Below are 22854 nucleotides of genomic sequence, written 5' to 3'. Positions count from 1 at the left end.
CTTTACGCTGCCAAATGCGCTTTAGGCCGAATGGGCGTGGCGCAGTCCCAGAATGGGCCAAAGTGGGCGTGTCGGCCTTAAATACCGGCGTACTGCTATCTTCGCACCTGCCGTAAATTTAGCGCTTTGCGCCTTTGAAAACCAGGCCTATTCAGTGCGCCAGTGCACTTGTGCCTCTCCCCTGTCACCCTTCTCTGTCTCTCTCTGAAACCAGGCCTATTCAGTGCGCCAGTGCTCTTCTGCCTCTGAGTCACCCTTCTCTCTCTCTCTCTGACTCCCTCGCTCAAACAGACACAACACATAGCAGCACCCAGCTTCCCATAGGAAATAGCAGTTGTAAGTTTACTGCCTGTGAATGTCCACTCCCAGCATGCAATTGGGTCCTCCATTTCGCTACTAAATAGCAACCAAATGAGCCGAAATAGATATAAAAGGTAGATCTAAAATAATGTGTAATGGTAAGACAACCTGCAATTGTAGAACATTTCAATATTGGACCAAATAAAACATCGAAATGAAACACCACCCTATGTGAAACATATATGTCCTCTTGAGCCTATATATACCCCTTGTGGGTTTAACGTGATTTAGATAAGTGACAGCGGAACGCGCTTCTGTGATGTGCTATACTGTGATGTCCGCTCCAATAACTTGGCCCTACTTGACATTTAGTTTTACAATAAAAACACATTTATGCAATGACTTTACATAATGTAGGGTATATGTATGTGCATCATTCTACCTGCAGCAGGGGAGAGAAAACGATATCTTTCTGGACAAACTTTCACCAATCTAATAGGCTATATTTTTCTAGCTGATGCGTTTAGTACATTATTTTCACTTTGATCTTGCTATAGTGTAGCGTATTTACATGCTTGCAGTATTGAAACTGCAGTTAGATTGGTTTGAGAAGCATAATAATATGGAATAATAGCCTATAATGCAGACAGACAGACTGGATGAAGGGAGGGGGGGGGGGAGCGTTTGGCTTTCGTCTGGTTTTGCGGGATCACTGGAATTGGAGCTAAAAAGGCAAGCGTGCGATTCGTTTATTGCAGTTATCCAATGAGCATGATGGTGCATAATTTTACGCTTAAAAGGCGTGGTTGTAATGGTTGAGGCTGCGTCTAGCGCCAGCACGACGATATCAAGTGCGCTGGTCCACGCCCACTGATTTGAGCTGCGCCAGCCGCTCGGCCTAGAAACAGCGCCGATGCAACGATAGGGACCTTAATATTTCTGGTGAGTGCTGTTGTGCTTTTTATCACAGTATGTGTTGTTAGCTGTTAACGCTAGCTATCAAGCTAGCCAGTGGCGTGCCTGACCAAGTTGGTGCCCTAGGCAAGATTTTAGCTGGTGCCCCCCCTCCCTCCCCCAAAGAAAATATAATAAAAATTATAACGCAGTTAATCCACCACTGCAGTGCAGGCTCAGAATCGCCCTTCCAGTGGCGCTGGAAGTACTTTTAGGTAGGGGGTGCTGTAAGGAAGGGACTCTCGGTGCTGCCCGCGAGGGCAGCGCCGAAGAAAATTTTACGTTTTTTGGACTTTCATCCATATTTAGAAGAATATTTAATTTTAAATTAACATTAGGATTATACTGTTGTGATGTCATTATTCAGTATCTTCTCCTTTTCTCACTCACTTTCATGTAAGCACCTGCTCTCCCTTTAGTCGTTTTACACTACAACAGATAGCAACACAGGCATAAACACTGAACTTGTTATTATTATTATTATTATGGAAAACCAGATTATGATGAAAATCAAACACTTTTGAAGAGAGAGCGTATGAAATAAGATTAGAGCTGGGAAGCACAAACTGTTTTTTAATGCATCTTGTTGGTGGTATAAACACAAGACAGCCAAATCCAACAATTTCAAAAATTCCATCTCTTGCCACCAGGGGGTGCTGCAGCACCCTCAGCACCCACCTTCCAGCTCCCTTCCCCCACTCTGGGAAAAAGCTCCGAGCAGGTAGAAGGGGGCGCGGCCGCGCAGTGGGTGGGGTGGTATGGATTAGGGACCATGGTGAAAGTGCTGCAGCCCAGGCAGCCAGAAAGCCAGAATTAGAAAAATTATTTAAAGACTTAAGACGTTGTTCTGCTTATTTTTTGTCTACTATTGTAAAATAATAGTAGGCCTATTATCATGAAAAAGTATTTGTAAAAAAAAAAAAAAAAATTTTTTTTTACCCTCTCTGGCGCCCCTAACGGCTCAAGCGCCCTTAGCATTTGCCTAGTTCGCCTAATGGACGGCATGCCACTGAAGCTAGCTACCGCTGCTAATGTTGTTTTCAATCTGCGTCCAATTGCATGTTGTGTGGTGTGCTGGGATCGGCACTCTTCCAGCGTTTAACTGTCAAAAAAAGAAGTTTAGTGGACATCTACTGCCTGTAAGCTACAGATGATAACTTTATCGTTAAAGCTTTCACACAAGTGCACTACGTTTGGTCACAATGCGCAAATGCAGTCCAAAACCCCCCCAAAAACATTGGTTACAACTGGTTACACGCTGCCAGAAGGTCCAGTGCACACGTTTAGAAAATGTTGTAACCGTTGACATCCCTAATACAGATGCCAAAGTCTCACAACATGCCTTTGCTATTAAGTGATGTGCGTTTGCAGGTTATGATTGTTTGAACGAGATAAAAGGAGCTGTAACGTTAGATGTAACGGAAAATACGATAATTATCGTATTTGTACGATAATTATCATACAAATACGATAATTATCGTACGTCTGGCAACGCTGGACCGGAGTTGGATTTCACTTGGCAAGACCCGCCCTATTTTCTTCTGACTGGCTAATCCTAGATTCGCCAATTGGCGAATCTACACGCAAATTGGCATGAAAAAAGCGGATTGCACCAAGCGCCGTGTTCGAATCCCTGTGTACTGAGACTGACAGGTTGATTGAGTGCTACTTCTAGTCTGATCGTATAGTTGTCTTGGTATGCATTAAAGTTGAATGCATCTACGTGTACACTGAGAGATTATGGAGCAGTAGAGACCAGGCATTGTATGGTTCAAAAGTATAGGTGAATAAAGTGGTAGGTGTGTGAAATCCCAATATGACGTCAAGCTAATGTAAGCTAAGACACGACCAAATTGCTAATGTAAGCTAAGACACAACCAAATTGCTAATGTAAGCTAAGACATGACCAAATTGCTAATGTAAGCTAAGACACGACCAAACGTCACACACCTCCTCGAAGCTGCCGCGGTCCGTGATGTCGTATACAATGACGAAGCCGTCGCCCCAACGCATGTGACCCTCCTTCTGCTGGAGGTCCTCCTGAGGCCGAGACACAAACCGGTACAGCTGTTAGTTGCCATGCACTGACTTTACTTTGAGCATCGTTCAGTCTGATGACAGCAAAGACAGACGTGTAAAAGTATGTACAAGAAGACACATTATCATGATGGACCAACGAAAATAGAAAAGATATCTTAAAGGAGAATTTTTCAACCTGGAACCTACTAAAAAAAAAAGTACAGTATAACTAAAATGTGAACAGAAATAGTTGAAATTGGTGTAGTATTATTGGCCAAGATCGCTTCGGTTGGCAGCCGCTTTTCCCACATGCCCCTATACTACTGCACTACCCTAGTTGTACCACCAACTAAGGGTAGGAGCATGTGGAAAAAGGGGCTGCCAACTGAAGCAAAACAGGCTGTTTCTGTCACTGTGTCTTTAAGGCTCATTAATATTAACTCTGTTCTGATTGTCTAGAGAGTGAATTCAAGAGTGAAACGTGAGACACTGTGGCCCGGCGGCTACAGGCAGGGAAAACTCTCTGCTAATAAACATCAACAACAACAACAACAACAACGACTCAACCACTTTGAAAACAACATCACTTTGTTAGTCTGTTATTTCTAACAGAAATGATCATGAGTGGACCTTTCTGACGCTACAAAGTGAGGGAAGTGTTAACAGTTGGTTTAGAGGCTTTTCTAGTCGTAGATCTGAAGGCTGCGGTATCGGGTATCGATACCGGTATCGGTCCCAGTGTCGGAATCGGTATCGATATAGGTATCGTATCGATATGCGTGTGCAAATTGCATGAAATGCGGCAGTACACTCGGTCGGGTTCCCAGCAGCGCACTACCCAAGTTTGAAGTCGATCGGAAGAATGGTTCTCGAGATAAACTTCTTTTTGTGTTGCCAATAGATGGTGCTATGCCGAATTGCACGGAAATAGTCGCTGCACTCTGTTGGGTCCCCCTAAGCACACTCCCCAAGTTTTAAGTCGATGGGACAAACAGTTCTCTAGATAAATGGCTTTTTGCGTGGCCAGTAGGTGACGCTATGCCGAATTGCATGAAACTCGGCACTGAACTCTGTCAGGTCCCCCTAAGGGCACTCCCCGAGTTTGAAGTCAATGGGACGAACGGTTTTCGAGATTAATGGCTTTTTGCATCGCCAGTAGGTGACGCTATGCTGAATTACACGAAACTCGGCACTGAACTCTGAGGTCCCCTCGGGGAGTGCGCTTAGGGCCTAAGCACACTCCCCGAGTTTGAAGTCGATCTCTTTCTCTCCCTCCCCCCTCTCTTTCTCTCTCTCTCTGACCTGCTGAAACAGTCAGGCACCTGCGCCTCATTTGATCAGTGGGAGCAGAAACAGTCTTCTGGTTTTAACAGTCAGGGCTTCACTGCTCGTGTGGCAGACTTGACTTTAAATCCTAACCTGACGGGAGGCATGCAGAGAGGCACACGCTCTGATCTCATATTATTGGCAGAAGGAAACCCAGCAAAAAAAAAGCATTCCTGCCGAGGACAGGAGAGAGAGTTTGACGTCTGTATATCTGACCGACTTCTGAACCTGCGATTTACGAGCAGCCAAGAAGACTCTGCATCCACAAATCACACAGCATTAATACTCTGTCTTCATCCAACCCACTCTGATTTATTTTTCCTTTGGAGGAGAGAGAACGAGCTCCCCGACCGCCATGTCTGGCAGCATTCAGGCCTGGTCTGAACACCAGCCGGGTGAAAATTTACTGCAGATTAAATGAGAGAGAGAGAGAGAGAGAGAGAGGGGGGGGGGGGGGGGAACAGGTGTCTAGACCTATTGGGTTTTGATACCAGAAAATGAGGCTTGAAATCTCCCGCTTCCTGGTAATATTTGATTGGATTTAATGGATTTTGCTACACGGAAGTACGGGGAGAGGGGGCGGCTGTCGGGGCAGTGTCCGAATTTGTCTCACAGGCTTGAACTGACTGCCATCTTGTTTTTCGCTTCTGGTTGCTAGCTTGCTAGCTCGCTAGCTGGCTGGTTGCAATGGTGAAATGGTCCAGAAAAACAAAATATATATAATAACTTTTAGCCCGAAGGTATGGCCGAGTAGCAGTCCAGCGAGCCGAGCACCATCTTGTCCGGGGCCTGGCCAAGAGACCATGGTGTGGTGTGCGCCTCCACCCTGCTAGCTGCTGCTAAGCCTCCACAAGGTAAACTGTTATTATACTTATATTATATCTAGGTAAACACTAAACTTTATAACTGAGGTGGATTTCATCGCACACTTGGTGCTCTGCTATGTTGGACTGTTTGAGTGATACTCATGTTTGTAAGCTAATGCTAGCTCGATTAGCTTCGTGTGCTAACGTAAACATGGTGGCCCCGTTGCTATGACTGTAACCGAAATTTGGTGGCATTAATGTTATACAGTGATTAATATAACACGGTGTCGTTTGTTCCTTCAAGGGATGACCGCCGGAGTACCATGGCGCAGGAGCAGCAAAACACAACAGAGGCACGTTGCCCCCTGATCAAAGGATTTGTGAAAATGAATGCTACGTTTTAAATGTTGTAACAGTGCATGCCTCATTATTTAATATTGTGCTCTCCTGAGCTTATCTCATTGAGTGCCATGGACGAGTATGTTTGTCATTTCGTTTAGTAACGTAGAGTGCCAAGGACGAGTATGTTCGTCAATTGCGTTTTTTGACGGTGGGACGTGGATCAAAGCCTCAGGCATCTCCTGTACAAATATGGGAGCTATTGAAGGTGTATAACCTATTTTACGGACTCATTAGGTGGCGACAGTGCTCTCCAGATTACAGAAAGGTCCGGAAAACAGCAGGAAAAAGCCGTGATCAAAGAGAAACCGATGCATGCTGCAGCCAGAGCCATATAGATTGCTCTGTCTGCAGCTGACGTTGGCTGCGAACATCAGTCAATCCGCGCCCACAACTGAGCTCCTCTGCCTCTGTCTGTCTGTCTGCATATAGTTTCTCCACACGATTACCCGCCAGAAAGGCAGCACCCGACGCCGAAGGGCCAAACCTTTCCCTGCAGTCCGGTTTGGCATTTCCGTGTCGCGCTGGGAGCCGCCAGGCGCACCGCTCCGAAAATAGACTGGGTGCGTGTTAGGCTGTGTGTAGTGTGGGGAGGAGTTTGCAGCTGAGGGGGGGAGAGGGGGGTGGGGCACGCAGGCACCACACAACTACACCACGTCACTACATCAGAAAATATTAGCTAGAGTCAGTGAATGTGCTTGAAATGCTTCATTTCACAAAAGGCTGAATATCTCAGCTTATAATTTGAAACCTGTCTTTTTGCTCAAAACAGCCTATCTTCTCCGGCTCATAACTAAAGAACGGAAAATGGTATCAATAAACTTTTTTTTTGCAGATGATAGAAGAGAGTCTCATCGTTCTTTGTGCGTGTTCGGTGTTTACATAGTAATATCACACAATATTCTGTGGGCCTCGAGAAATCACTGAAAACGCTCTGAAACTCTGGCACTGGGAGTGTCCGTTCTACAAAAGTGGCTGGCACTCAATGAGTTATAATAGTAATGTTAACATATTACTGTGAGAATATTGCTGATCATCAGTTGTTCAACCTAGGATATTGCAATAACACAAGCCAAATGCTGACCATAGACATACTGTAATGCGGACAGATTTGAGACTTTGAGAGATTTACTTTGAACCATTTGGTATGTATCTGCCAGTGTGCGTTTGTCAATAAACATTGCCAACAAAGATAACCTTGTTGTGTAGGCTATGTACTAAGGTAAATCCTGTACCCGAATGTACCGCAAATATCACAGCACGAGACGATTAGTTGTCTGGTCAGAGCAGGCAGGTTGGATAATAAGATGTGATATAAAGATCGTTGATGTCGAGTGAACCAGCTTGGACCAGATGACGAGAGAAAGACGAACGTAAAGATGGAGAAACAACCGACTGCTTAAAATCAATGAATGCTTTATATTTATTGAAATATGGTTATCTGTAAAAATTCGGCATACATTAGGCTACACCATGCAACATATATTTCGATATAATTCAAACTTTAAGAATGGTTCCTTTCCCACCATGGTGGGCTGGACTGCTGTAAAATGGTTATATTTGTGTCAAATGTTGCTTGGTGGATTATCTATATATGCCTAATTTACCAGAAGACATATTTGTGCAAGATCTTAGGCTATGTTGAGTTCTATCGATCCGATAAAGTATGTTTTCAAAATGACACCTGATTCAAAATGACACCTGTTTTAAAATGACACCTGATTCAAGGAAATTCCAGCCCAGTCTTCAGAAATGTTGTCATGTTAGGTTTCTGCAAACCACAGATTCGTTGAATCTCAATGTTTGTGAACCCAAAATACATAGCATCTCAACATATCTAGATATGTGAAATGGAGAGGAAGACTTATAACCAAAAAGGAATAAAAATTCACGTCCAGGCACTCAAGGAGGTTTGAAAAATGTAAAAGGCCTTTAATTTAATGGGCTGGAATTATTAAAATACAGAGATTCTGTGTGTCATGACACCCTGAAGAAGGCGCAGGGTGTATTTTAATGATTCCAGCCAATTAAATTAAAGGCCTTTTACATTTTCCAAACCTCCTTGAATGCCTGGACCTGGATGTTTTATGCCCTTTTAGTCTTCCTCTCCATTTGATTAATTTTCCCTTCCAAGAGCACTGGTGGTTTGAGGGACTCCAGCAGCGCTCCTGCCACTTCTTTCTCTTATATCTAGATATGTGTAACATTATATTCTAGATCTCTAGTGGTCGTGTAAAGGTGGGCGTAAACATTTACCTCTGACATGGAGACCGGAGTTCCTGTCCTGGGGCCGGTTGCACCAACTGGTCTTACACTGGTCTTAAGCTAAGTTGGTCGTAACTTTACGACCTAACAGCTACGCCGGTTGCACCAAGACGGCTTAAGCCTTATTTTCACTATGCCCAGGCGTAACTCCTACGCCTGGTCAGGAGGAGGCGTAGCGCCTGCCTGTAACAGAGATCTCCGTGTCTTATCAGCGGAGACCGTTTTGAGTCCTTACCCTCATCGTCGTAACACAGCCAGTTCTCCATCTTTTGAAGCATGATGTTAGATTACAACAAGCTAGTTGTGTGGCTTAGCCTTCCAAAATGTTGGCGTTCATTTTTTAGAATTTAATACATAGAATTGGGAACGTTACATTCAATTTCATTCAGACTGTCTTTCTGGCTCAATCGCCGCCATTTTTCCCCCGGAGCGAGGGAGGGTGAGAGGAGGGAGGGTGTTTTACAGTAGTGGCTGATAGAGCGTAGTGGCACAGTGCTCCAATCAGGTCATTTTTTGCAACATCATCCAATCAGGGTGCATTCCCTGGCAATTCACATGGACGCGCATTGCTACGACCAGCATAGTTAAAACCAGACGTAAGCCGTGTTGGTGCAACAGGCGTAAATCCATGGTCTTAACTAAGACCGACGTAGGAGTTACGACCAGGCATAGTTAAGACCAGTTGGTGCAACCGGCCCCTGGCTTTTTACACGTTTTTACAAGTTAACCACCATTTTGTTTCAAATGTACGTTGATATTCTACTATCCATGGTTTGCAGAAACATAAAATGTCAACATTATATTCTGGCAATTTGGTTGGTATGTGATACAGAAGGGATAAACTGAGGGCAGATATTCTTGTCTGACCCACAGGTGGGCTGGGGGACAGGAGGGCTGGGGGACAGGTGGGATGTGGGACAGGTGAGCTGGGGGACAGGTGGGATGTGGGACAGGTGGGATGGGGGACAGGTGGGCTGAGGGACAAGTGGGATGTGGGACAGGTGAGCTGGGGGACACGTAAGATGGGGGACAGGTAGGATGTGGTACAGGTGGGCTGGGGTGAGATGGGTACATGTGGGATTGGGACAGGTGGGATAGGGGACAGGTGAGCTGGGGGACAGGTTGGACTGACTGGTCTCACCTGTCCTGCTGTGTCCAGGATCTCCATGCTGACCACCTCATCGTCAATGGTCGCCTGATGCCGATATGTTGATTCTGGAAGACACAAAAGACAAAAATTACTATTATTTTAACACTTAAAAATAGTGACATTTGTTCTCACAAAATGACTGATGACAGGGATGTAAAAATGATGATAGTTTTCTTTTATTAGTTTTTTTTTAATCACGCAAGCGCGACGGGTGCTGCTACAACTTTGCAACTTTTTCCCATGGTCTAGTGTTGAAGACGAAAATCGCAATAAATCGTAATATCAAATCGCAGTACTTAAAGGTGCTGTAAGTGATCAAAAAAAGGCTGAACCAAGGCACTCTTCTCAGATTTAAAACAGCTTTAATTTAAGGCTTAGTCCATTTCAGAACACATTAAAAAGCCAGCCTACATGTTTCGGCCACACACGGCCTTCATCAAGGCAGTGACTACTACACACGGCCTTCATCAGGGCAGTAACTACTACACACAGCCTTCATCAGGGCAGTGACTACTACACACGGCCTTCATCAGGGCAGTGACTACTACACACAGCCTTCATCAGGGCATTGACTACTACACATGGCCTTCATCAGGGCAGTGACTACACACAGCCTTCATCAAGGCAGTGACTACTACATACGGCCTTCATCAGGGCAGTGACTACTACACACGGCCTTTATCAGGGCAGTAACTATTACACACGGCCTTCATCAGGGCAGTGAGTACTACACACGGCCTTCATCAGGGCAGTGACTACTACACACGGCCTTCATCAGGGCAGTAACTACTACACACAGCCTTCATCAGGGCAGTGACTACTACACACAGCCTTCATCAGGGCAGTGACTACTACACATGGCCTTCATCAGGGCAGTGACTACTACACACAGCCTTCATCAGGGCATTGACTACTACACACGGCCTTCATCAGGGCAGTGACTACTACACACGGCCTTCATCAGGGCAGTGACTATACACACGGCCTTCATCAGGGCAGTGACTACTACACACGGCCTTCATCAGGGCAGTGACTATACACACAGCCTTCATCAGGGCAGTGACTACTACACCCGGCCTTCATCAGGGCAGTGACTATACACACGGCCTTCATCAGGGCAGTGACTACTACACACGGCCTTCATCAGGGCAGTGACTATACACACAGCCTTCATCAGGGCAGTGACTACTACACACAGCCTTCATCAGGGCAGTGACTACTACACACAGCCTTCATCAGGGCAGTGACTACTACACACAGCCTTCATCAGGGCAGTGACTACTACACATGGCCTTCATCAGGGCAGTGACTACTACACACAGCCTTCATCAGGGCATTGACTACTACACACGGCCTTCATCAGGGCAGTGACTACTACACACGGCCTTCATCAGGGCAGTGACTACTACACACGGCCTTCATCAGGGCAGTGACTACTACACACAGCCTTCATCAGGGCAGTGACTACTACACACAGCCTTCATCAGGGCAGTGACTACTACACATGGCCTTCATCAGGGCAGTGACTACTACACACAGCCTTCATCAGGGCATTGACTACTACACACGGCCTTCATCAGGGCAGTGACTACTACACACGGCCTTCATCAGGGCAGTGACTATACACACGGCCTTCATCAGGGCAGTGAGTACTACACACGGCCTTCATCAGGGCAGTAACTTCTACACACGGCCTTCATCAGGGCAGTAACTACACACAGCCTTCATCAGGGCAGTGACTACTACACACGGCCTTCATCAGGGCAGTAACTACTACACACGGCCTTCATCAGGGCAGTAACTACACACAGCCTTCATCAGGGCAGTGACTATACACACGGCCTTCATCAGGGCAGTAACTACTACACACGGCCTTCATCAGGGCAGTGACTACTACACACAGCCTTCATCAGGGCAGTAACTACTACACACGGCCTTCATCAGGGCAGTGAGTACTACACACGGCCTTCATCAGGGCAGTAACTACTACATACGGCCTTCATCAGGGCAGTGACTACTACACACGGCCTTCATCAGGGCAGTAACTACTACACACGGCCTTCATCAGGGCAGTAACTACTACACACGGCCTTCATCAGGGCAGTAACTACTACACACGGCCTTCATCAGGGCAGTGACTACTACACACGGCCTTCATCAGGGCAGTGAGTACTACACACGGCCTTCATCAGGGCAGTAACTACTACACACGGCCTTCATCAGGGCAGTAACTACTACACATGGCCTTCATCAGGGCAGTAACTACTACACACGGCCTTCATCAGGGCAGTGAGTACTACACACGGCCTTCATCAGGGCAGTGAGTACTACACACGGCCTTCATCAGGGCAGTGACTACTACACACGGCCTTCATCAATGCAGTGACTACTACACACGGCCTTCATCAGGGCAGTGACTACTACACATGGCCTTCATCAGGGCAGTGACTACTACACACGGCCTTCATCAATGCAGTGACTACTACACACGGCCTTCATCAGGGCAGTGAGTACTACACACGGCCTTCATCAGGGCAGTGAGTACTACACACGGCCTTCATCAAGGCAGTGACTACTACACACGGCCTTCATCAATGCAGTGACTACTACACACGGCCTTCATCAGGGCAGTGACTACTACACATGGCCTTCATCAGGGCAGTGAGTACTACACACGGCCTTCATCAGGGCAGTGAGTACTACACACGGCCTTCATCAAGGCAGTGACTACTACACACGGCCTTCATCAATGCAGTGACTACTACACACGGCCTTCATCAGGGCAGTGACTACTACACACGGCCTTCATCAGGGCAGTAACTACTATACACGGCCTTCATCAGGGCAGTGAGTACTACACACGGCCTTCATCAGGGCAGTGAGTACTACACACGGCCTTCATCAAGGCAGTGACTACTACACATGGCCTTCATCAGGGCAGTGACTACTATACACGGCCTTCATCAGGGCAGTGAGTACTACACACGGCCTTCATCAGGGCAGTGAGTACTACACACGGCCTTCATCAAGGCAGTGACTACTACACACGGCCTTCATCAATGCAGTGACTACTACACACGGCCTTCATCAGGGCAGTGACTACTACACATGGCCTTCATCAGGGCAGTGAGTACTACACACGGCCTTCATCAGGGCAGTGAGTACTACACACGGCCTTCATCAAGGCAGTGACTACTACACACGGCCTTCATCAATGCAGTGACTACTACACACGGCCTTCATCAGGGCAGTGACTACTACACACGGCCTTCATCAGGGCAGTAACTACTATACACGGCCTTCATCAGGGCAGTGAGTACTACACACGGCCTTCATCAGGGCAGTGAGTACTACACACGGCCTTCATCAAGGCAGTGACTACTACACATGGCCTTCATCAGGGCAGTGACTACTACACACGGCCTTCATCAGGGCAGTGAGTACTACACATGGCCTTCATCAGGGCAGTGAGTACTACACATGGCCTTCATCAGGGCAGTGACTACTATACACGGCCTTCATCAGGGCAGTGAGTACTACACACGGCCTTCATCAGGGCAGTGAGTACTACACACGGCCTTCATCAGGGCAGTGAGTACTACACATGGCCTTCATCAGGGCAGTGACTACTACACACGGCCTTCATCAGGGCAGTGAGTACTACACACGGCCTTCATCAAGGCAGTGACTACTACACACGGCCTTCATCAATGCAGTGACTACTACACACGGCCTTCATCAGGGCAGTGACTACTACACACGGCCTTCATCAGGGCAGTGAGTACTACACATGGCCTTCATCAATGCAGTGACTACTACACACGGCCTTCATCAGGGCAGTGAGTACTACACACGGCCTTCATCAATGCAGTGACTACTACACACGGCCTTCATCAGGGCAGTGACTACTACACACGGCCTTCATCAAGGCAGTGACTACTACACATGGCCTTCATCAGGGCAGTGACTACTACACACGGCCTTCATCAGGGCAGTGAGTACTACACATGGCCTTCATCAGGGCAGTGAGTACTACACATGGCCTTCATCAGGGCAGTGACTACTATACACGGCCTTCATCAGGGCAGTGAGTACTACACACGGCCTTCATCAGGGCAGTGAGTACTACACACGGCCTTCATCAGGGCAGTGAGTACTACACATGGCCTTCATCAGGGCAGTGACTACTACACACGGCCTTCATCAGGGCAGTGAGTACTACACACGGCCTTCATCAAGGCAGTGACTACTACACACGGCCTTCATCAATGCAGTGACTACTATACACGGCCTTCATCAGGGCAGTGAGTACTACACACGGCCTTCATCAGGGCAGTGAGTACTACACACGGCCTTCATCAAGGCAGTGACTACTACACACGGCCTTCATCAATGCAGTGACTACTACACACGGCCTTCATCAGGGCAGTGACTACTACACATGGCCTTCATCAGGGCAGTGACTACTACACACGGCCTTCATCAGGGCAGTGACTACTATACACGGCCTTCATCAGGGTAGTAACTACTACACACGGCCTTCATCAGGGCAGTGACTACTACACACGGCCTTCATCAGGGCAGTGACTACTATACACGGCCTTCATCAGGGCAGTAACTACTACACACGGCCTTCATCAATGCAGTGACTACTACACACAGCCTTCATCAATGCAGTGACTACTACACACGGCCTTCATCAATGCAGTGACTACTACACACGGCCTTCATCAATGCAGTAACTACTACACACGGCCTTCATCAATGCAGTGACTACTACACACAGCCTTCATCAGGGCATTGACTACTACACACGGCCTTCATCAGGGCAGTGACTACTATACACGGCCTTCATCAGGGCAGTAACTACTACACACGGCCTTCATCAGGGTAGTGATTACTACACACGGCCTTTATCAGGGCAGTAACTAAGCCTTAAATTAAAGCTTTTTTAAATCTGAGGAGAGTGTCTTGGTTCAGCCTTTTTTTTATTACTTTTGTGTTACCCCATTTTCAACCAAAGAGCGCATTCTGCACCTGCATGGAATGCCGCTGCCCTGCTTTTATTATATTTTGATTGTAAGTGATGTTTCTATTATTAGGGCTTTTCACAGTACATCCTCTTAGCCCGGGGCTATCTAAGCCCATAGTCTCATCGATCACAGACCCCTGAATTGAATCAAAATCATATCGTGGCAGACTTTGATATCAGCAAATGTATTGCTGTCCAAAGAATGTGATGATGTGACAAAAGTGGCATTGTCTTACAATTGAAAAACAAACCGTATACGTCTTGTTGTTATGTCCTGCTATTGAAGCATCAATAAATTGTTAAATATTTAAGATGGATCTGATGGTAAATATTTTGGAAATTTGAAATATTGGGTTAGGGTTAGTATATAGTTAGTATAAGTATAGTTATACATTTAATATACATTAGGTATATTAATAGAAAGTACATACATTCTATGTATTTTGATTTGATATGATGAATCAACCTGCATTTTGTATTTAGGACAGATTTTATGAAATACTATTACATTAATCTTAGTTATACTTATTTAATTTATATTTGACTTATAGGCATATGAATTACATGACGTTTATTAGTTTGTTTATATAAAATCTATGTAATCCAAATGCATAGGAACTTGTTAGGCACATTTACATAAAATCGATGTATTCCAAATTCATGGGAATTTGACATGCAATCAAATTACATAAATCTTAAAAGTAATGTTTAATTATTTCTGTGAGTGATGGGCTAAGATACCCCCAGGCTAACTTAGCCCCTTTTCCCACACGCATTGTTAACGCAGGTTAACAATGCATGTCTCATTGTTTTGTTGACCCTGTTTCTGGCCCTGTTTCACACTGGCAACTTTTAGCCCTGTGTTTAGATGGAAAGTCTGGGTTATCCCTCAGGGTCAGCTAGCCGGTGCTGAAGTCGGGGTTAGCCCACTTTGGAGTGGGCCAGGGTTGTGCAAGTGTGAAAGCTTTCTTAGCCCTGGGCTAACAGCTCTCTTAGCCCCATGCTAAGAGACTGACTTAAGCCCAGCTAAGTGTAGTGTGAAAAGCCCAGTGTCTTTTCTATGACATTAGTCACAGTGCTTCTGTTCTGCTGCACAGAGCAGAGAAAGCTTCAGGGTTGCCACCATGTTTTATCCAATCAGGAGGCAGAACTCCACACAGAGGCGGGCCTCTGTGCGCATCCACAAATGAGAGGGGGACTGCTCACTGATGTTTTGAAAAAGAAACCTATAAGAATCCAGTCAAACTGGGCAAATCGCTGACATCACCTTTAACTTATTCTCTGCCAGAGTTTTTCAGAAAAAGTCACTGGCCACCGCCAGGGTTTTTGATCATTTTCATTAATTTTCCAAGACCCACAGAATATTTTCTTCTATGACTACGTAAAGCCTGAATATCCCAAAAGAAAGAAGAGAGCCTCGACATTCATATGAAAAAAGTTTTATTCTACCTTCATCCGTTCTTTAGTTATCGACACCTGAATGTAGGTAGTTTTCACCAAAAACAGCAGACCAGAAAGCGGAGGAAATGGCATTTTTGTAAATTAAGTCATCTTCATGGCTCCTGACCCGAATAAATGTCTTTGATTGCGGATACTGGTCATGTTACACTCAACTATGAACCCCATAATGATTTTGTTTCCCCTTCCGGTCAAACTCGCCCGTGGGCACAGCTTTTACCATAACACCGGTGTGAGAAAGATTCACCCCGCTATGAGAGAGGGGAGTCCCGGTTGCGCATTCGTCTTGCGCGGGGGGACGACTGGTTGTCTGTGTAGCCTACTGTATGTCAGGAGAAACCGGCTGAAATTTACACGGCGTCAAGAGTTTAGGGACTGGATTACTATTTCCTGAAGACAAGTGACTTGTGGACATGTTGCGTGCAGGTTGCATGGTGCGTGGTGAAAACAAAATCCTTCACGTTTGAGTGACAGGCTGCCCCCCCACTGTAATGGAGTCCAATCCCGTATCGATAAAAGCTGCTGGACCAGCGTTTGAGCCGTGCTATGGAGCTGTATCAGCGTTGCCAGACGTACGATAATTATCGTAATTGTACGATAATTTCGACCTCTGTACGATCAATATTCCCAAATCCCCCAAATGTACGATAATGTCATCATTTTGTGACACATAGTCGAATCCTACATCTATCACTCTATCTGTTTATACATCTCTTCCAACAACGTCTTTGCAGCCAATACGTGCTTGAACATGAGGCACGTGATGTGAACGTGAGTCATGATTGGTTGGGAGGGAGAAGGAAATAGAACTCGGCACTCGACAAACAACCTGAAAACCGTCACAGTAGGCACAGAGCAGAATGCGGGAAGATACGGGGCTTGTCTACGATCATTTCACTCCAAAAACATCTGGCAACACTGTGTGCTATGGACCTTTTCTGATGGGAGATTGTTGCTTTTTTCTGCTTCCTGGTTTTGTTAGACAATCGTGGTCGATCCTGTACATCTTTAGACGTGCTGTAATGTTTCACAAGGTGAGTAAGAGAGCCATCTATCACATGACGGTGAAAACACGTATTGCCGTCCGATGACGGCAATGGAAGCGTTGTCTCTTAAATGACGTTCTATGATGCCAATGGCGTCATAGAACGTCAAGAACGTCAAGAATCACAATACATATCAAATCGGATACTGTAGTATCATGATACTGAAGTATCGAATCGGTAGATAAGCATATCGTCCCAGCCCTACTTGCTACACATTTACGCCTTTTTTTTAAATCTCCACTGGATCTCCATGCTTGTGCTAGCTGTGATGCACCTGCAAAACCTCAAAACCACAAACAATGAGACCAATATTAAGCCAAAGACTTGTCAAAAGCCATTCAGATACACATGCAGTGAAATGAGAGCTCGGCCCTTCTGTGGCCCAGATGGCTCAGCTCTCCGGGGGAAAACCTGAGAAACGGAATCGTCTGAGGTCAGCGAAATGTCACAGTGAGCCCCGGGCACAGCAAGTTCAAGGCACAGTGAGCCCCGGGCACAGCAAGTTCAACGCACAGTGAGCCCCGGGCACAGCGAGCCCCAGGCACAGTGAGCCCCGGGCACAGCGAGCCCCAGGCACAGTGAGCCCAGGGCACAGCGAGCCCCAGGCAGAGTGAACCCCAGGTACATGAGCGCCAGGCACAGCGAGCCCCGGGCACAGCGAGCCCCAGGCACAGCGAGCCCCAGGCACAGTGAGCCCCAGGCACAGTGAGCCCCAGGCACAGCAAGCCCCAGGCACAGTGAGCCCCGGGCACAGCGAGCCCCGGGCACAGCGAGCACCAGGCACAGTGAGCCCCGGGCACAGCGAGCCCAAGGCAGAGTGAGCCCCAGGCACAGCAAGCCCCGGGCACAGCGAATCATGCCAAGTCCAAAAAGTAGCCTGTGTCAGCTGCAGTCCCCCCCGACATAGGTGCACCACACTGGCATTCGCTGAATCCCGGGCACAGTGAACTGTTACTATGTTACTAACTGACAGTGGGGCAGACCGGGCATGATTTAGACAGCCCGGCCTTCCTATCTGAAGATATTATCTGAAGAGACTATGGTAGGTATTGTCCGGGCAGCCATTTATCTCTCAGAGCCTGGGCCCTGTTTTGGCAGGAGAGAGAGAGAGAGAGAGAGAGAGAGAGAGAGAGAGAGAGAGGGATAGAGAGAGGGACAGAGAGCGAGAGAGAGAGAGCAAGAGAGACAGTAGTTGGGTTTCCGTTTATCACAAATTTGAACAGAATTTTCAGAAAATCAGCAAAAGAAGCAAAATGTGAAATTATGCACGTTTCTATTCATTATCCACTGTGGGTATTAGGAGTTGGTGAGCAGTTGTGCTGATTAAAACCTGATCTGTGCCGTTGTCTTGAAGGCAGCGACCGAGCTGTATGAAAAACATCTATGCATTACCTGTGTCTCCTACTCTGACCATAGAGACACTGCGTAACGCGTCATCATTCAGAAACCACGCTCAAGACGGGGGAAAACAGAAAGCCCCCCTCCAATCGTGGCGTTCTCCTATGTCGCGTGCACGGTGCGTGTTGCACAAAAAGATCGTATATACGGAAGATGAACACTCCAACTTACTTCCTTGACAGCTAGATTTTTCTTCTCGCCAATTCTCAATGGCTTCCTTGTTTTGCTCAGGAGTACAAAAAAACTTTAACTGGCGATTTTTTACATTTGTTGTCTGTGTTGTCACAGCTTTTAATGTTTAATTCAAGGAAAATGACGCTGGTGTGTGGAAATGAACGGAGCTTTTCCCCCGTGATGGCCGTGGCCTATTTCATGCAGTGTCTCTATGGGCATAGCCTCTGTCTCCTCATCACAGCATTCACTGCATTTGATATATACCAGCAGACAGAGGGTTAACCTGTAACCTCCAGTCAGAAGAGGAAACTGGAGCTTGTGCAGAAGGAAGAGGCCCTCTGTCTCTTCTTCATGTTAAACTGACCGATACATCATGCACCAATAAGGGCAGAAACAATCTTTGTGAGCTAGTGTTGCAGTACTTTGAAATATCCCAGTTCCACTTCTGTAATAACCAAAATATCTATTAAATCTAATTTACCTGCATATTTAATAATGTCTCCATCATTTCAGCGATTCAATCTCAACTTTTACAGTAAATCACTTCTTACACTTGTTTGCTTTGACGTAATGGGCTTTCTTTGATGTAATGTTTTGGTCTTTTGATCTTTCTTCTCATCTTCTGTTCTGTTGTATATTTTAAGTAGTTTTTCTTTTGAATGTGACACCATTCCTTGTTAGTTTTTTTCCTTTTTGTAAACCACTTTGTGAGCTATGAAAAACCGTGTTATTGGTAAAGCTAAGGGGTTGTTTTTAAGCTAGAGCTGCAGCGCCGCCTGCTATTGGTCTGTGATCGGCGAGCTCCACAATCACTGGACAGGTGACCTGTCATTCAAGCCCCAAAGCATAACCCACTTTATCATCTATTTGACTCTAAATGGGACCATAATGTACTAAATGAACATCATGCTGTATTGAAGACTTGAAACTAGTGATTGAGACCATCAACTCATTAGGAAAGAGGTCATAAATCAAGTGAGAAGTATGGTAATTTTCCCATTGACTTCTATACAATCTTTTTTGCAGCCATAGACTGTATGGTAATCCTGTACATTTACAACAAATGTATATGTATTGTATAATATTGAAGTGTGCCTTTATTACTTTTCAAATGAGTAATAATGTGAATTATCTGAGTGTATTTCATTTAAATGCATTGTCCAATGAATCTGATGGCGCCGCTCTGTGGCGACTTGGTTCTGCTCTCCTCACTGTGAGAGCGAACCCAGAAGAATTGCCCCTCGGGGATAATTAAAGTTTTCTGTATCTGTATCTGTATCTGTATCTGTATCTGTATAAACAGGTGAGTTATATAAAAATTCAGCGCCCGTAGGGTCTATGGGGAATGACTTGCTTTTGGAGCCAGCCTCAGTTCAAGGAACTGCAGTTTTTGGCACTTGCATTGGTTTCTTTTTTCCAAGATGGAGGTTGCTGCTTGGGTAAAATAAAGGTAACATAAAAAGAAAGTGTCTTACCAAGTGTGGGGTCATACTCCCAGATGAAGCGTCTGGTCAGAAATCTCACCACCAAAGCTGCAGAGGACAGCAGAGAAAAACAGATTTAGGATAAAAACAGCACAGCAAACAACGGATCCTAACATGCAAATCCATTCACAACAGCTTCAATGGCTAATCAGCTGTGGACACTTGACCAATAGGCTGTGAGATCCAAACCACTCCAACACGTCTCAACTAAACGCTAACAGCTTCCTCATCATCACAGAGGCATTCAGAGCAGTGGCGCCGGAACGAGTTTGCAATAAGGGGGACACAAATTTTTTTTTTTTTTTTTTTTTTTTTTTTTGGCGCCCGTTAGGGCGCCGACGAAAAATTGACGTTTTTATGGACGTTTGGATGATTTTTAGCCATATTTAGATGAATATCTCATTTTAAATTAACATTAGGATTATACTGTAGTAATGTAATTATTCAGTATTTTTCCTTTTCTCACTCACTTGGTGACCTGCTCTCCCTTTAGGTAATTTTATAATTACACTACAACAGACAGCAACACAGGCAGAAACACTGAACTTATTATTATTATTATTATTATCACTTCGAAACACAGTGCAAAACTTGTCATCTCAACACAAAAATAAAATAACAATAACCGTATACGATTATAGCAGCAGCCAATGACAGTGAGTGCAGTACAGAGTCCAGGTCTGTCTGTCTCTCAGGTGTAATAATCCCACAATGATCATGGCTTTAACAAGTGTCACAGGCTGTGTAAACAGTGTAAAGTGGGCTCTCTGTAACTTGATCCCTGGGTCTGTCTGTCTCAGGTGTAATAATCCCACAATGATCACGGCTTTAACAAGCATCACAGGCTGTGTAAACAGTATAAAGTGGGCTCTAAGCGTCAGGGGCAGTTGCCCCCTCAGATTTAAAAAAAAAAAAAAAAAAAAAATTTTTTTTTTTTTTTTTTTTTTTTTTAGGGGGACCAAATTTTAAGGGGGACAAAATGTCCCCATGTCCCCCTTGTTCCGGCGCCAGTGATTCAGAGAGACGAAAATATATAGGCCCTATTTTCGATTTTGGGGTGAACTGTCCCTTTAAAGAGGACATGAAACAGTTCATCGTATGACTATTTCATTTGGATTTTACCTCAGACAAAACAGGACGCTGCTTTCAAGTCTGAAATTTACATAGATTTGCTAGAAAGATTTACAACATTTCACCTTATCGCCAACTAGTGCGCTGCTAGATGATGTCACTAGGTGCTTGGATGCCTAGCCTGGGTAAACCCATCCCCCACGTGACCTGCTCTCAGACCTGTTCTCAGAACTGAGAGAGCAGGTCACGTGGTGGCTGGGTTTACCTAGGCTACTTGGATGCCTGCCCACCATCTCAAGCTGAATCTTGTTAAGACAGAGCTACTCTTCCTCCCTGGGAAAGACTGTCCCCTCACCGACCTTTCCATCTCCATTGACCACACTACTGTGTTTCCCTCTCAAACAGCTAAGAACCTTGGAGTGATCCTTGACAATCAGCTGTCCAACTCAGCCTACATCGCAACTGCCTGCTCCTGTAGGTTCTCCCTGTACAACATCCGCAAAATCCGTCCCTTTCTCACAAGGGAAGCAACACAACTCCTGGTCCAGGCACTTGTCATCTCTCGCCTGGTCTACGGCAATGTTCTTCTGGCTGGGCTACCTGCTACAGTCATCCGACCGCTTCAGCTCATTCAGAACGCTGCAGCCCGTCTGGTATTCAACCAACCCAAATTCTCTCATGTCACTCCCCTCTTCCGGGACTTTCACTGGCTTCCCATCTCGGCACGCATTAAATTCAAAATACTGGTTCTGGGCTACAGGGCAGTACACCAGACAGCCCCTCTGTACTTACAATCTATGGTCAGGCTCCAAATCTCTCACCGCTCCCTCCGCTCCTCCACCAGCGCAGTACGCCTCGCCCCTCCTTCACTACGGGGGCTCAAAAGTCGCTCATCCCGATCTCGACTCTTCTCGTCCCTGGCACCTCAATGGTGGAACGAGCTTCCACCTTCGGTCACGACGGCCGAATCACTGCCGATCTTTCGGAAAAGACTAAAGACTCACCTTTTCAGGCTCCATCTGGGCCCTTCTCGAACTAACTTGTTTCTCTCTCTTAAAAAAAAAAAAAAAAAAAAACTAACCTAAGCTAAACTTGTACCACTACTCCTTCAGAAGTTGTAGGTGTCATAGACTGTGTTGCATAGTTGATTGCTCTATTGCTGACAAAAATGTGTTATTGTAAGTCGCTTTGGATAAAAGCGTCTGCCAAATGACGTAATGTAATGTAATGTAATGTAGGTTGACTGTACAGTACAGTAGCCAGGATAGTGTCACATGATCCCCGACCCAGCGATCATGTGACATCATCCTCACATTCTATTGGTTGTGGATTTGACAGGATTGTTGAACAACAAATCTGAGAGAAGAGAAGAGATCCAAGAGCAGAAGTTTCAAGAGCGCACAGAAGCAGTTTGAAGGGGGAGGGGAGGACATTTGCATGCAGGCACCGAGTTTGAGCGCGAACCGAGCAAATGTAAGCATGAACAGAGGATTTTTGAGTGCGAGTGCAGGAAATCTGTCCAAGTAGAAAACTTGAGTGTGAGCGTACAGTTTGAGGACAAGCAGAGCAAAGTTAAGCACAAGCGGGGGCTTTTTGAGTAAAGGGTGCAAAATCTGAACGTTAAATTGAGAAATCATGCTCTCAAACTGTTTGAACGACCTCTTGCATTTAGGCAAATAATTCAAATTCAAATAATTCCGGCAACATTATTTTTCCCAGGAAGGCGAAGGCATGACCCGCCCATCTCTGCCTCTGATTGGCTGACTGCACTCCGACTGCACTCGGCTGCTCTCGCCTACTTTCCAGGCAAGCCAATCTCAAACGAGCCTATAGCCTATTGTTTCATTCAATGTCAAGATGCAGCGAAAATGTTAGGAATGCTGCAGTTAAGTTGTTTATTTTGTTTAATTATGTTCAACATATGGTGCAGAACATGTAACAAAGGGGGAGCAATAGCTGATGGTGATAACTT

The 22854-nt window shown here is 45.9% G+C and overlaps 1 protein-coding gene across 1 annotated transcript in view; it reads right to left on the bottom strand.

The window, feature by feature from the left end:
• The window catches only part of rerg (RAS-like, estrogen-regulated, growth inhibitor), a 70589-nt gene that overhangs the window by 5979 nt on the left and 41756 nt on the right, over positions 1-22854 (bottom strand). The window contains exons 3-5 of the mRNA XM_083656359.1: positions 19803-19859; positions 9211-9284; positions 3205-3294 (exon numbers count right to left, since the gene is read on the bottom strand). Of these exons, the coding sequence (XP_083512485.1) occupies positions 3205-3294; positions 9211-9284; positions 19803-19859 (221 nt within the window). The remainder of the gene's footprint in view (positions 1-3204; positions 3295-9210; positions 9285-19802; positions 19860-22854) is intronic.

Source organism: Poromitra crassiceps, assembly GCF_964638095.1.
Source record: "Poromitra crassiceps genome assembly, chromosome: 2".
Lineage (NCBI taxonomy): Eukaryota > Metazoa > Chordata > Actinopteri > Beryciformes > Melamphaidae > Poromitra > Poromitra crassiceps.
Note: the sequence above shows the minus strand (reverse complement) of the source record. Positions and strands in the feature narration are given on the sequence as shown.